At 41.4% G+C, this 12561-nt stretch overlaps 1 protein-coding gene across 1 annotated transcript in view; it reads left to right on the top strand.

The window, feature by feature from the left end:
* TNS2 (tensin 2) overlaps positions 1-12561 on the top strand; it is a 149393-nt gene that overhangs the window by 81133 nt on the left and 55699 nt on the right. The window contains exon 4 of the mRNA XM_070938008.1: positions 9998-10036. Coding sequence (XP_070794109.1) covers positions 9998-10036 — 39 coding nt within the window. The remainder of the gene's footprint in view (positions 1-9997; positions 10037-12561) is intronic.

Below are 12561 nucleotides of genomic sequence, written 5' to 3'. Positions count from 1 at the left end.
ACAAATGGCCTAGCATAGACACACACAGCTCTTTTTGGATATGTACTTCTTTCGTGGGTGTATCGTAGGTTTTGTTGTGGTGTAACTGAAAAAGCAGCCATCCTTTCATCTGTAAGAATAATTCCTGGAATTAAGATTTGGAAGTTTTAACTCAGTGGCACTTAAATCTTAATTTTGAAATGTGATCCTATATAGAATATAATTAGAATTAGAATTAGAAATCGAAATAATAGAAATAGAAATAGAAATAGAATTTCTTATTGGCCAAGTGTGATTGGACACACAAGGAATTTGTCTTCAGTGCATATTCTCTTAGTATACATAAAAACTATAAGTGATAAATCATGATCATAGTCATCATAAAAATACATTCATCATAAATCATAAGATACACTTAGTGATAGTCGTAGGATTTACTAAACTTAAATCATACTAGCAAACTAAATAAAGCAATGCAAATTGTGTTCTAAATATTGGGAATAAATAAATATTAATAAATATTTATTTATTATATAAATAATAAACATATTTATTTATTATATAAAAATTAATTAAATATTGGGAGTTGGGTTGGATGGTTAGCCTCCGATCAGTTAGAATCCACAACATGTTTCACTTAAAGTATAGTATTTGAAACACATGATTAATGTCAGTTGTATGTTTTTCCTTTAACTTTACTGACATCCAATTTAGACATTATTTAGTAGAGATTGGTTTAAACCAGCCTGAATAATCCAGAATTGGGGTGGCTGCAATTATCAAGTCCAGATCCATTTGGAAGGCACCAATGTGAAGAAAAGTTCGGGGTGGGGGGGTAAGAAAAAAAGGTGGAAATTTTCCTTTGGTTCTAAAACAAAGATTGGTTTAAAAGATCCAGATTATTTGACAATCCTCCCTTGTTGTGGGACCAAAGAATCTGGCTGATTCAACTATTCCTCTAGGCTTCAGAAGAGAAGGCAGCTTAACCACTGCTGGAGGTTTTCGGGTTTTTTTTTTTTCCTTTTTAATTAAAACATGAAAAAACAAAACACTCGGTGCCACAGCCCAGCCAGAATCCCTTTTTAATAGAGGCTGTTTGCTTAATTGTACCTTGGCTCCAACACAGTGCAATTTCAAAATAGTTGGTTTAGGCAAGGGTTTATGACCTGCCAATTTACACTCCAGCCACAATTCTGGATTTGCATCTCTGGATTCACACCCAGGGTGAATCAAATTCTTCACCCAATTCCATTTATTTGACTTGACCATGCATTTTCCAGATATGAGAAATAAGCAATTTTTATAAGATTTTTAGAAAAAAACCCTACACAATTCAATTATTACCAGTGCTTTACAGATGTACGTAGGAAAACTTGTCACATATACCGTACTTGCAAATCTTTAAAATGCAGTCAAGAATTGCTGTCTGTTCTCAGTTCAAAAAGCTCTCCTCTGCTTTAAGTCTCCTTCCAGGGGAACTCAATTCCTGGGGATCTCATAGGCTCACTCATATAACTTCCTGGGCGGCGGTGCAGCTAGTCCTCGACTTACAACATTTCATTTAGTGACCGTTCAAAGTTACAACAGCAATGAAAAAAACCCATTTTCCTAAATAACCTTCCCTCAGATCTACATACAGGTAGGTCTCGACTTACAACAGTTCATTTAATGACCATTCAAAATTACAATGGCACTGAAAAAAGGTGACTTATCACCATTTTTCACACTTACAACCGTTGCAGCATCTCCCATAGTCATGTGATCAAAATTCGGACACTTGGCAACTGATTTATGATGGTTGCAATATTTATGATGGTTGCAGTGTTCCAAGGACACAGGATCACCTTTTGCTACCTTCCGACAAGGAAAATCAATGGGGAAGCCAGATTCACTTAACAACCATGCTACTAACTTAACAACTACACTGTCTCACTTAGCAACATAAATTTGGGGCTCAATTGTGATCATAAATCGAAGACTACCTGTATGGATATAGCTTGCCACGGCATTCTTCCAGATTTTTTTTTTTTTAAAAAAACATTCCACTATAGCCTGCAGGGCAGGGATTACCTTGTGGTCTCCAGTCCAATAATAATCAACCTGAATCTGTCTGAAAAAGAAGAATGTACATGTGTTTGATCCGTCACTGTATATGTTTGAAGAAGTGTAAATGAAGGAGCCTGTAAAGAGCCTGTAGTACAGTGGACTAAAGCACTGTTATTAACATCTCCTGCTTGCAATTACTGCAAGTTCAAATCTCACCAGGCTCAAGGTTGACTCAGCCTTCCATCCTTTCTAAGGTAGGTAAAATGAGGACCCACATTATGGGGGCAATAATATGACTTTGTATAAATATACAAAAGCATGAAGGCTATTGCTTAATGCATTGTAAGCCGCCCTGAGTCTCCGGAGAAAGGCGGCATATAAATTAAAGCAAAAAAAAAAAAAAAAGGAGCGTACCCTATATGAGGAAAGTGAGGTCACAAGGAAGAATGCATGTAATATATGTGGAAAAAATAACTTTGAGAGAGTTGTGGGCTTAAGAGAGGAAATGAGGGGGAAGTGTGTGTGAAGAAGTAGCATGGATGATGTGCCGGAGAGAGAATGTGGAAGCAATGAGGAGGTGTGGACAAGAGAATGATAAATGTTTGAGTGAGAAAATGTTTGTGAATAGCATATCGATGAAAGACAGGACAGGTGTATACAGGTAATCCTCAATGTACGACCACAATTGAGCCCAACAAATCTGTTGCTAACATTTGTTAAGAGACATTTGTTAAGTGAATTTTGCCCCATTTTACAACCTTTCTTGCCACATTTGTTAAGTGAATCACTGCAGTTGTTAGGTTACTAACCTGGTTGTTTTGTGAATCTGGCTTCCACATTGACTTTGCTTGTCAGAAGGTCACAAAAGCTGATCACATGACCCAGGGACACTGCAACCATCATAAATATGAGTCAGTTGCCAAGTGTCTGAATTTTGATCATGTGACCATGGAGATGTCACAACGGTCGTAAATGTGAAAAACGGTCATAAGTCACTTTTTTTTTCAGTGCCATTGTAACTTTGAATGGTCATTTGATGAACTGCTGTAAGTCGAGTAGGGTATGTAGATATGAGGGGAGGTTATTTAGGAAGATGTGTGAGTTATGTGTGAGATGTGTTGTGTGTGAGGGAACGTATCCAATTCCTATACGCAAACGGACTCTCAGTCCGGCAAACTGTACAGTCCTTGGCCAAGAACATTTTTCAACCGTGATTGAAGCCGAACAGCCTGGATGATTACATTACTGTAGTCATAACAGTTAATTAAGAGCATACATGCAGGAATGCTCAGTGGAAGACTTAATCTGGTTATACTCAGCCCAGAGCAGCTGCGGCAAAAACTCTTTCAGCCATTTTTGTTATCAGGATGAGGTGTTCTGGAGAAGCGGGGAAGGACAAGGAACAATGGATGGAAACTGACCAAGGAGAGATTCAACCTAGAAATAAGGAGAGATTTTCTGACAGAACAATCAACCAATGGAACAGCTTGTCTTCAGAAGTTGTGGGTGCTTCATCACTGGAGGCTTTCAAGAAAAGACTAGATAGCCACTTTTCAGAAATGGTATAAGGCAGGGGTGTCAAACTCGCATCGTCACAGCGGTGTCATGTGATGTATTGAGACTTTTCCCCCCTTCACTAAACTGGGTCTGGGCGTGGCCAGCATGTGACGCATTTGGCCTGTGGGCCACGAGTTTGACAGCCCTGGTATAGCAGAGGTGGGTTTCAGCAGATTCTGACCAGTTCTGGAGAACCGGTAGCGGAAATTCTGACTGGCCCTGCCCCCATCTATTCTCTGCCTCCCAAGTCCCAGCTGATTGGGAGGAAATGGGGATTTTGCAGTAACCTTCTCCTGGAGTGGGGTGGGAATGGAGATTTTACAGTATCCTTCCCCTGCCTTGCCCACCAAGCCATGCCATGCTCAAGCCACACCCACAGAACCGGTAGTAAAAAATTTTGAAACCCACCACTGTGGTATAGGGTCTCCTACTTGAGTAGGGGGTTGGACTAGATGATCTACAAGTTTCCTTCCTACACTGTTATTCTATGTTTAACAACAGGACAACGGGTTGTGCATGGCATTTATGTTTCTGGGCAATGATTGGACATGGTATTGAGCTGGGGAGAAGCCTGAAATTTGCAGAGTTTCTTTTTAATATCCATCCGTCCATCCATCCATCCATCCATCCATCCATCCATCCATCTATCTATCTATCTATCTATCTATCTATCTATCTCCTGCCTTTGTTATTTTTACAAATAGCTCAAGGTGGGGAACATATCCAACACACCTTCCTCCTCCTATTATCCTCACAACAACAACCCTGTAAAGTGAATTGCGCTGAGAGAAAATGACTGGCCCAGCTGACTATCATGGCTAAGGTGGGACTAGAACTCACAGACTCCTAGTTTCCAGCCTGGTGTCTTAACCACTAAGCCAAACTGGCTCTCTCGGAGTAGCATTTGTCTGAAAGATTTCAAAATTTGATAAATAAACAAATCTATCCAAAAGTGGAAAGGGAGTGATGTTTTGGAACAGTTTCATTCTTCATCAAAATGAACTTCTTTGTTTCAATGATACTCTCAGTATCATGAGAGTCAAAACGTGGATAGCATTTATCTCCCTTTCCGAATGAGGACATCCTGATCTTACTCTGAATTGATTATGAGATGTCCCGATGCCATCACATTTATTCCATAACTTTGCCTAGGTACTTGACCAGGAAGAAGACAATTGCGGAAAAATAGTGTCTCCAAATCAGTGACAGAAACAACTGCTACAACAATGGGAAAATATTGAGGGAAACCTATAATGAAAATTTTGGGTGGGATGTGAAATTTCTAGTACCGATTTTGAAAATGTTCACAAACAATATTAGAAGAGTTGTTTGACACTGAGGTGGGCAGCATATAAATTGAATGACTCAATAAATGTGCTGTTAATGATAATGATAGCTGTTCTCTATGCTCCATTGGCCAGACTGCATTTGGAGCAGTGTGTCTAATTTTGATCACCACGATACAAAAAAGACATAAAAAATCTGACACCGGTGATAAGAGTCTTGAAAGCTAAATCTATACAAGAATGTTTAAAAGAACTATGTTTAAAGAAGAGAAGACTACGGGGAGACATGATAACAGCCTTCTGATACAGATAAAAGTGTCACAGAAAATAAGGTGTGGGTTTATTCGCCATTGCACCCAAGAGTAGGACAAGAATCATTGGATGGAAGCAGGCAATTCAAACTCAAAAAGGAATTTCCTGACCATGAGAGTTTTGTTACTTTAGAAGAAAGTCAGTTTTGGCAATAGAAATGATAATGATGAGGCATCAGATTTCATTCTTGTATAGAATGGATGGATCAAGGCTATGTAGATAACCCTTCAGCTCAGCAGTGAGGAAGGCCTTGAGTGTTGGAGTAAATCAGGATGTTGGCCATAATTAAGGTTAGAGGGAACAGAGGCAAAGTATGTTTCCTGCAATATGGACAGCAAATTCATATTGATGTGATTTCTGGCGATAGGGAACGTTGCAATTTGGTAACAGAAAAGTTGATAAGAAAGTTTCACAATGCTGGTAGAAAACATTCTGGATGATTGCTCCTTTTGGAAACAAGGTGTACTTTTCATTAGTAGCTTCCCCAGGTAAAACTGCTGTTGTAAAACTTAAATGCACCAATAGGTGGGGAAGAAGTTGTCTACACTTCCCAATGGTCCATTAAATTTGATAGTGTCAAGTGCATGGTGCCATTATGATGAAAAATTCGGGCAATCGTGATGAGAAATCTAGATTAGAAATCCATTGTTTCAAGATCCAATAAACTGAGGTTTCACTGTAGCACCAAACTTTGAAAGAAAATGACCCCCTCAGTATACGATAGCCCAAAAAACCTATGATGAAAAGAACAGGATAGGGATGGACTGAAAATACCATCAGGAAGTTAAGAAGGGGTTTGCATAGTATGAAGTTATGATCAGATGATCAGATGATCAGTCCATATAGATTCTTTCCTAATGTATACAACTGGAATATTTCCACAATCCTTTCCATTCTGAATATGGTTGATCTTTCATTCATTGGATAAGATGTTTTGCAACCCACAAAAGGGAATCTTTTTTAAAATTCAAATGATGTGGTGAATTCTACAGCTAGCATACATTTACAGAATTCTAGTGATAGTAATATAAGGAAATAATATTTCTGGAATTGGATCTGAAAAAATATGTTGGAAGAGCCGATTGGTCTGTAATTGTGGCAGATTAAACAGTCCAGACACATGTTTTTTCTATTTATCCTTCAGACTTTAAATAAAACCTCAGTTTTCTGTTTTGAAAAAAAAAAAAGGAATCTTATTTATGGAAAGAAATATCTAGCCATGTTTGCTGTTCTTATTAGAAAGCAAATGAATTACTTGGTAAATTCATATACCTAATACAGTGACCATTTAGATTTTTTTTAAAAGTGTGACACACCATTTCATATTAACTGGAATTTGGTTAATTTTCCTTGCTAAAATATTTGGGACTTTGTGAAGAATAGGAAGCAACTATTGGGAAGAGCTTTTGTGATGGAAACAGGGCAAAAGCGTGGTGGGCATGAATACTGTTGCTTTTCTTCTCCAAACTGTCCTCTTCAATGGCTCTTCATTGGCCCAAGGTCAAACAATCTTTATAGGCTAGTGTGGACTTGTGGAATTTGGGGAGCAAGTTGTCCGCACTTTCACAGAATCGTTGCCATGATCGGCAGAAAAGAAACTGGGGAGGTAGTCCCCATTCCCCACCTTTCCAACTGAGCTTTGTTCATTATCTGCATTATCTGCAATATCACCAAATAAAGCCCTGGGCTGGTGAGCATCCATCAGTTTTATCTCCTAAAAATGGAAAATAAGTGGAAGTAAAACCAATGTAATGTCAGGTATCCGTTCTTTAAATGACAGGAACCTTTGCAGGGAAAACTAAGGGGGGCTCACCACTGCTCCGACTCAAGTAACAGAGCCACCCCAAATTTATTAAATCGATACCCAGGAGGAAGCAATTCTCAAGGGAATTGGTCTATTGTTTATTTATTATTTTTATAAATAGCTCAAAGTGGCAAACATTTCCCCACAACAACAACAACTCTGTATAGTCTCCTGGTTTTTAGACTGAGGCTTTAAGTTAAGCCACTAGACCAGGGGTCAGCAACCCGCGGCTCTGGAGCCACATGTGGCTCTTTCATCCCTCTGCTGTGGCTCCCTGTTGCTGGTCGGCTCCACAATTGATAGGGCTTTCGGTTAGGACAGGTAGAGGAAAAAGGACGCCGCGCTAGGAGGAGACTCTATGGTGTGGGGGGGAACCAACTTCCAGTCAGCAGAGGAAAAAGGACGCCGTGCTAGGAGGAGACTCTATGGTGGGGCAACCGGACTTCCGGTCAGCAGAGGAAAAAGGATGCTGCGCTAGGAGGAGACTATGATGGGGCAACCGGACTTCCGGTCGGCTCCAGAATTGAACGGGTCCGGTTAGGACCTTTGTGGCTCTTTGAGTGTTTAAGGTTGCTGACCCCTGCACTAGACCAAATTGGCTCTATAAATCTCATCAACTGCTTGGCTCTGGAGGGATTATGAGAGTTTGTGGCTACAGATACATGGAGGGTACTATCTTACCTGCCATCATATGTTTCAGTATGCTGTTTGGTTTCAGCAAGAGCCATGAATTAATTGTATTCTATTTAGACATGTGTTGAAACATATCTATATATGCTTATTTGTATTAGCCTCTTCATATGTAGGCAATATGTATGTATGGACATGGTATATATGTATGTGTGTATGTATGTATGTATGCATGGACGCAGTGGCTCAGTGGCTAAGGTGCTGAGCTTGTCGATAGAAAGGTTGGCAGTTCAACGGTTCGAATTCCTAGCACCATGTAACAGAGTGAGCTCCTGTTACTTGTCCCAGCTTCTGCCAACCTAGCAGTTCGAAAGCACGTAAAAAATGCAAGTAGAAAAATAGGGACCACTTTGGTGGGAAGGTAACAGCGTTCTATGCACCTTTGGTGTTTAGTCATGCCGGCCACATGACCATGGAGACATCTTCGCACAGCGCTGGCTCTTTGGCTTTGAAACAGAGATGAGCACCGCCCCCTAGAGTCGGGAACAACTAGCACATATGTGTGAGGGGAACCTTTACCTTTACCTTTATATAGGCAGGAAACCTCAGCAGCTGGAGTACAAAAGGGATGTTTGTCGCAGCCAAGTTAACATGTTATCCATCAATCATTGAACCGACAAAATGCTATACTAACATACGATTTGCTGCCTCCCTTGATGATCCCTCTCCTGCTGTAAGTTCAATGACAATAAAGGCTGCTGTCATTATTCACTGTGTAAAGGGCACATTAAGGAAATGGGGGTGGGGTGGGGTGGATTTCTCTGACTTTGTTTTCCTCCTGCTTCCTCAAATATCACCAGCTGGTGGGAAAGCGTCCTCTGTCACTCTTCTTCATGTGAGCTGAAGTTTGGGAGGAATTGAGGTTTTTTTTCCAGATGGCTTCATTAGAACATCAGCCACTGGTCAAAACTCATGCTTAGTTCTGTGCAAGTGTTTTGGGTAGTATATTATTCAAAAGGAGTCCAAGTATCAGCTGATAGATGAATTTTGAACATGGGCTTAGCACTCTTCCAATGTCTGCTAAACCTAATATTCAAAGAAGCCAACCAATATTTGCCAGGCATGGGGAAATTGCCTTCAGACTTCAGCCTTTGACCTTGCTGTCCTTTGTTGATCAGCTGCCGGCCAGGTTGATCTCTAGCTCATAGAGTTTTAAAGATCCGGAGGGGAGAAGTGACAGAACTGGATTCTCCTCTGTCCAAAACGGAATGGCTTTAGAAGCCTCACTAGCCAATAGCTGCTTGGCTCTTCCAACTCCTTCTGGATGATCTGACTGCACCACTCACAAAATAGTTTGTCAACTGTACCCTTGTGAAAACTGCATTAACAGCAGCAAAGTTATGGTCAACTTAAGGCTACCTTATGGGGATCCAGTGAAGGCAACATCATCATCCAGCAGAGGAAAAAGTGAGGAAAGGATCTCAAGAGGGCTTCCCAAAAGATTAAGCTTCGGAGCATTACAAGTAGCTTCCCCAAACTAACTGCATATTGTGCAGTTATTCCATCTTATCCCCCCCCCCCCCCCCCCGAGATAAGTTTTGCTGCAGAAAGACAAAAAATAACAAGAAATATTGCTGGCGAAATAAGAAGGTTCAAAGTGGAAGATGGGTGCAAAACCATCTGAAATCATCTTCTGTAAAATTCCACACAAGAAGGCCAGGTGCTGCCTTTATGCAACCTTTTTCTGGAAGCATCTGGAGTTAATACATTTTAAGTTAGGGACAACCTACGGTTGGGGGAGACCCCAACTGGGGTTGAGTTCTCACCTGCATCACAGGATCAGCCTGGGTCTCTGCCCTTTACCCTCCTTCAGCCACAGGAGGGAAAGGGTGTGTGTGTGTGGGGGCGGCATAATAGCCCTTTGCACTCTTACGGGTCACAAGGAATGCCCTGGCAGTTCCACCAGGCGAGAGGGAAACACACCAGCCTGAATAGCCTCACTGTTGCTTCCCTCTTGGGTGGGGTGCTCTTCTGTGTTTGTTTTTCTCTATGGTATCCCCTGTGCCAGATATGGCCGCGCTGCCTTGCAGCCTGATGAATTGCTGCCTGTAATATGTGCTGTTGTTGGAAGGGCCCAGCCCCAGCCAAAGGAAACACCCGGGTGGGAAAAGCTTCTGCTTCTTGAAAAGGGGAGCTGGGGACGGGACAAGAGACTTCTCTCCTACCCATCTGCCCTACATTCTACTCTGGGGAAAAGCAGAAGGGCTTCAGATGTCATTGCAAAGGTCTCAGTGTTGGGGGGTGGATGTGAACGATGTTGGCGACTTCAAAGCTGAACCGGCATGTGCACTGGGGCTCATCTCTTTCCTTTTCTCTTTTCCAGGTGCCATCTTCCTGCCAGCCCGTCCCTCCAAGCGAACTGGTAAGTGCCTGCTCTTTTGCCACCCACTTGACCCACATAATACTTTCCAGAGGGGAAAGGAGGGGTAGGCTTCTTGCAGTGAAGTTGACAAAGGGCCCTTGTAGTGTTTTGAAGACTTTGGGCAATAATAAAAACGCTGGTTGCTTAAGGTGAGCCAAGGTGCTTTATTGTTTTCTGACAGGTAAGCTGTGGACCCGTGTATGTAAGGAAATTAACCATGTCGCCAAGAGTGGCTTTGTATCGCTGCCTCTTTAAAAAGAGGATTTAGCCTGAGGTTTTTCCTCTTCTGAATTATGATCTTGCATAATTGCCCATTTCTGCGAAGTTTCCTGCAATTCCATGAAGGAATTGTTTGATTTTCCCGTACCCTGTTCTTTGATTCTTCTGCAATATTTTAGGATACGGTATGCTGGCTCAGGATTTTTCTCAACCCCCACCCCCCCAATTCAAAATTTGTGTTGCTGATTTATTTAGGTATTCTTTAAAATACTTCCAGTGCTTGATTCTTATCACTCCGTTACTCATTTTTAAAGAGCTGGAAAAACTTTATAGTCAGGAATGAGTTGGAGCTGTTTCTGTTGTTTCACAAACCGCTTTCCCCAAAGTTTCCATGTGCAGCAGTGTGTTCCCAGCTTTTACCTACCTTACAGAAAGATTCTGTCTACTCCCTGACGCAAGATTATTTTAGGGCAAGGGGCTGCTCACAGAACAAGGCAGCCTGTGTTCACATTCAAAGTGTATCTGTGAGGGAATTCTCTTTTTCTGCTATAACCTGGACATGTGTTGATTCAGTGCACTTTATAAATAGCTACTTTTCTCTGTTCAGTGAATGCTTGCTTTCCCCCCCCCTCTCTCTTTTGCTATCCAAATGGTGAAGTAATGTATGCATTTCTATATCCAAGATGACATGTCTGAGGTAATAGTTTCCATTTAGATCAGATTTGTCCAACCTTTTGGCTTGGCCTGGGCCAACTTGTCCAAGGCTGCAGGTTGGACCTGCTTGATTTAGATAATCATCCTAGGCATAATGGCTACCTTGTTGGCTGAACTAACCAAATATTTCCTATTTTGGTTTCTTCGGAGTAAAGATAGTTTAATCTATCTTCTCCCTTCCACCCCTCCATCTCCCATGTCTCTGGTTTAAGAGAATCAATCCACAATATGTTGCCCTGACCAGTTTAGTTGAGAGGCAGTTGGAAAGCAAAAGAAAAGAGGTGACTGCAGGTGTGTACAGGTAGTCCTCGGCTTACGACCACAAATGAGCCCAAACTTTTCTGTGGTTAAGTGAGGCATTTGTTAAGTGAGTTTTGCCCCATTTTATGACTGTTCTTGCCACAGTTGCTAAGTGAATAATTGTGACTGATAAGTTAGTAACCCTGTTGTTAAGTGAATCTGGCTTCCCCATTGACTTTGCTCATCAGAAGGTCACAAAAGGAGGTCATGTGACCTTTGGGGACACAGCAACCGTCATAAATATGAACCATTTGCCAGGCATCTGAATTTTGATCGTGTGATCATGAGGTTGCTGCAAAGGTTGTAACTGTGAAAAACGGCCATAAGTCACATTTTTCAGTGCCATTGTGACTTTGAACGGTCATTAAATGAACAGTTGTAAGTCGAGGACTACCTGTATTTCCTCCTTTTCTCAGAACCAGGTTTCACAAGAATTACAGCAACTGGATACTGAGAATGGGTGGGGGGGAAATGGATTTACACTTTAATTATTTTTCTCCACAAGAGCAAGGAGGAGTGATAGGAATTTGAAGATCCATTTTGTCCTCCCCCCAATTAGTTTAAGTTCCTCCTTCCTTGCCGGCAGACAACAAAACGGTAAACTTTATCTAATACCAAAAGGGAGCAGGGCAACAGTGTAGAATCAGCTGATTCTTTGCCTTTAGTTCATTTCACTCCATTCTTGCAATTAAGCTTTTGTGTGACCATGTGCTGTTTCCAGATTTGAAACAACATGTGTGCCAGATCTCTTGTTTGCGTTGTGTGGATCAAAAATAAATCTACATTTGGGTCACTGTCAGGGGTGAAATGCTACCGGTTCGGGCCGGTTTGTCCGAACCAGTAGTAAAAAATGCTACAGATTTGCCGAACTGGTAGTAAAAAAGGTAAAAAAAAAAAGTTCCAACGATCAGCTGAGCGACGCGCAATCGTGGGAACTTTTTAAAAAAAACTTTTTAAAGCATTTTTCTAGAGAACTGGTAGTAAAAAAAAATGCTAAAAAAGTAATAAAGAAAAGTTCCGACAATTGCGCGTCGTTTAGCTGATTGTCAGAAGTTTTTTTAAAAAACTTTTTAGGCATTTGTTCTGTTCCGGTTCTGGCGAATAGGTAGTAAAAAAATGCTTTAAAAAAGTAAAAAAAGGTTCCCACGTGTGCCACAGCTGATCACCCCCCTGCGCTGTTCTACTTACCTTCCCAAGCTTCCTTTTGGCGTGCACTGTGCGTGCATGCAGCTTGCATTTGGTGCGCACTGCCCATTTGCGCACCTGCAGCCAGCGAACCAGTAGTAAACCAG

This window comes from Pituophis catenifer, unplaced genomic scaffold (genome assembly GCF_029215685.1).
Source record: "Pituophis catenifer annectens isolate HBS135680 unplaced genomic scaffold, rPitCat1.0.hap2 SCAF_2, whole genome shotgun sequence".
NCBI classification, from domain to species: domain Eukaryota; kingdom Metazoa; phylum Chordata; class Lepidosauria; order Squamata; family Colubridae; genus Pituophis; species Pituophis catenifer.
Note: the sequence above shows the minus strand (reverse complement) of the source record. Positions and strands in the feature narration are given on the sequence as shown.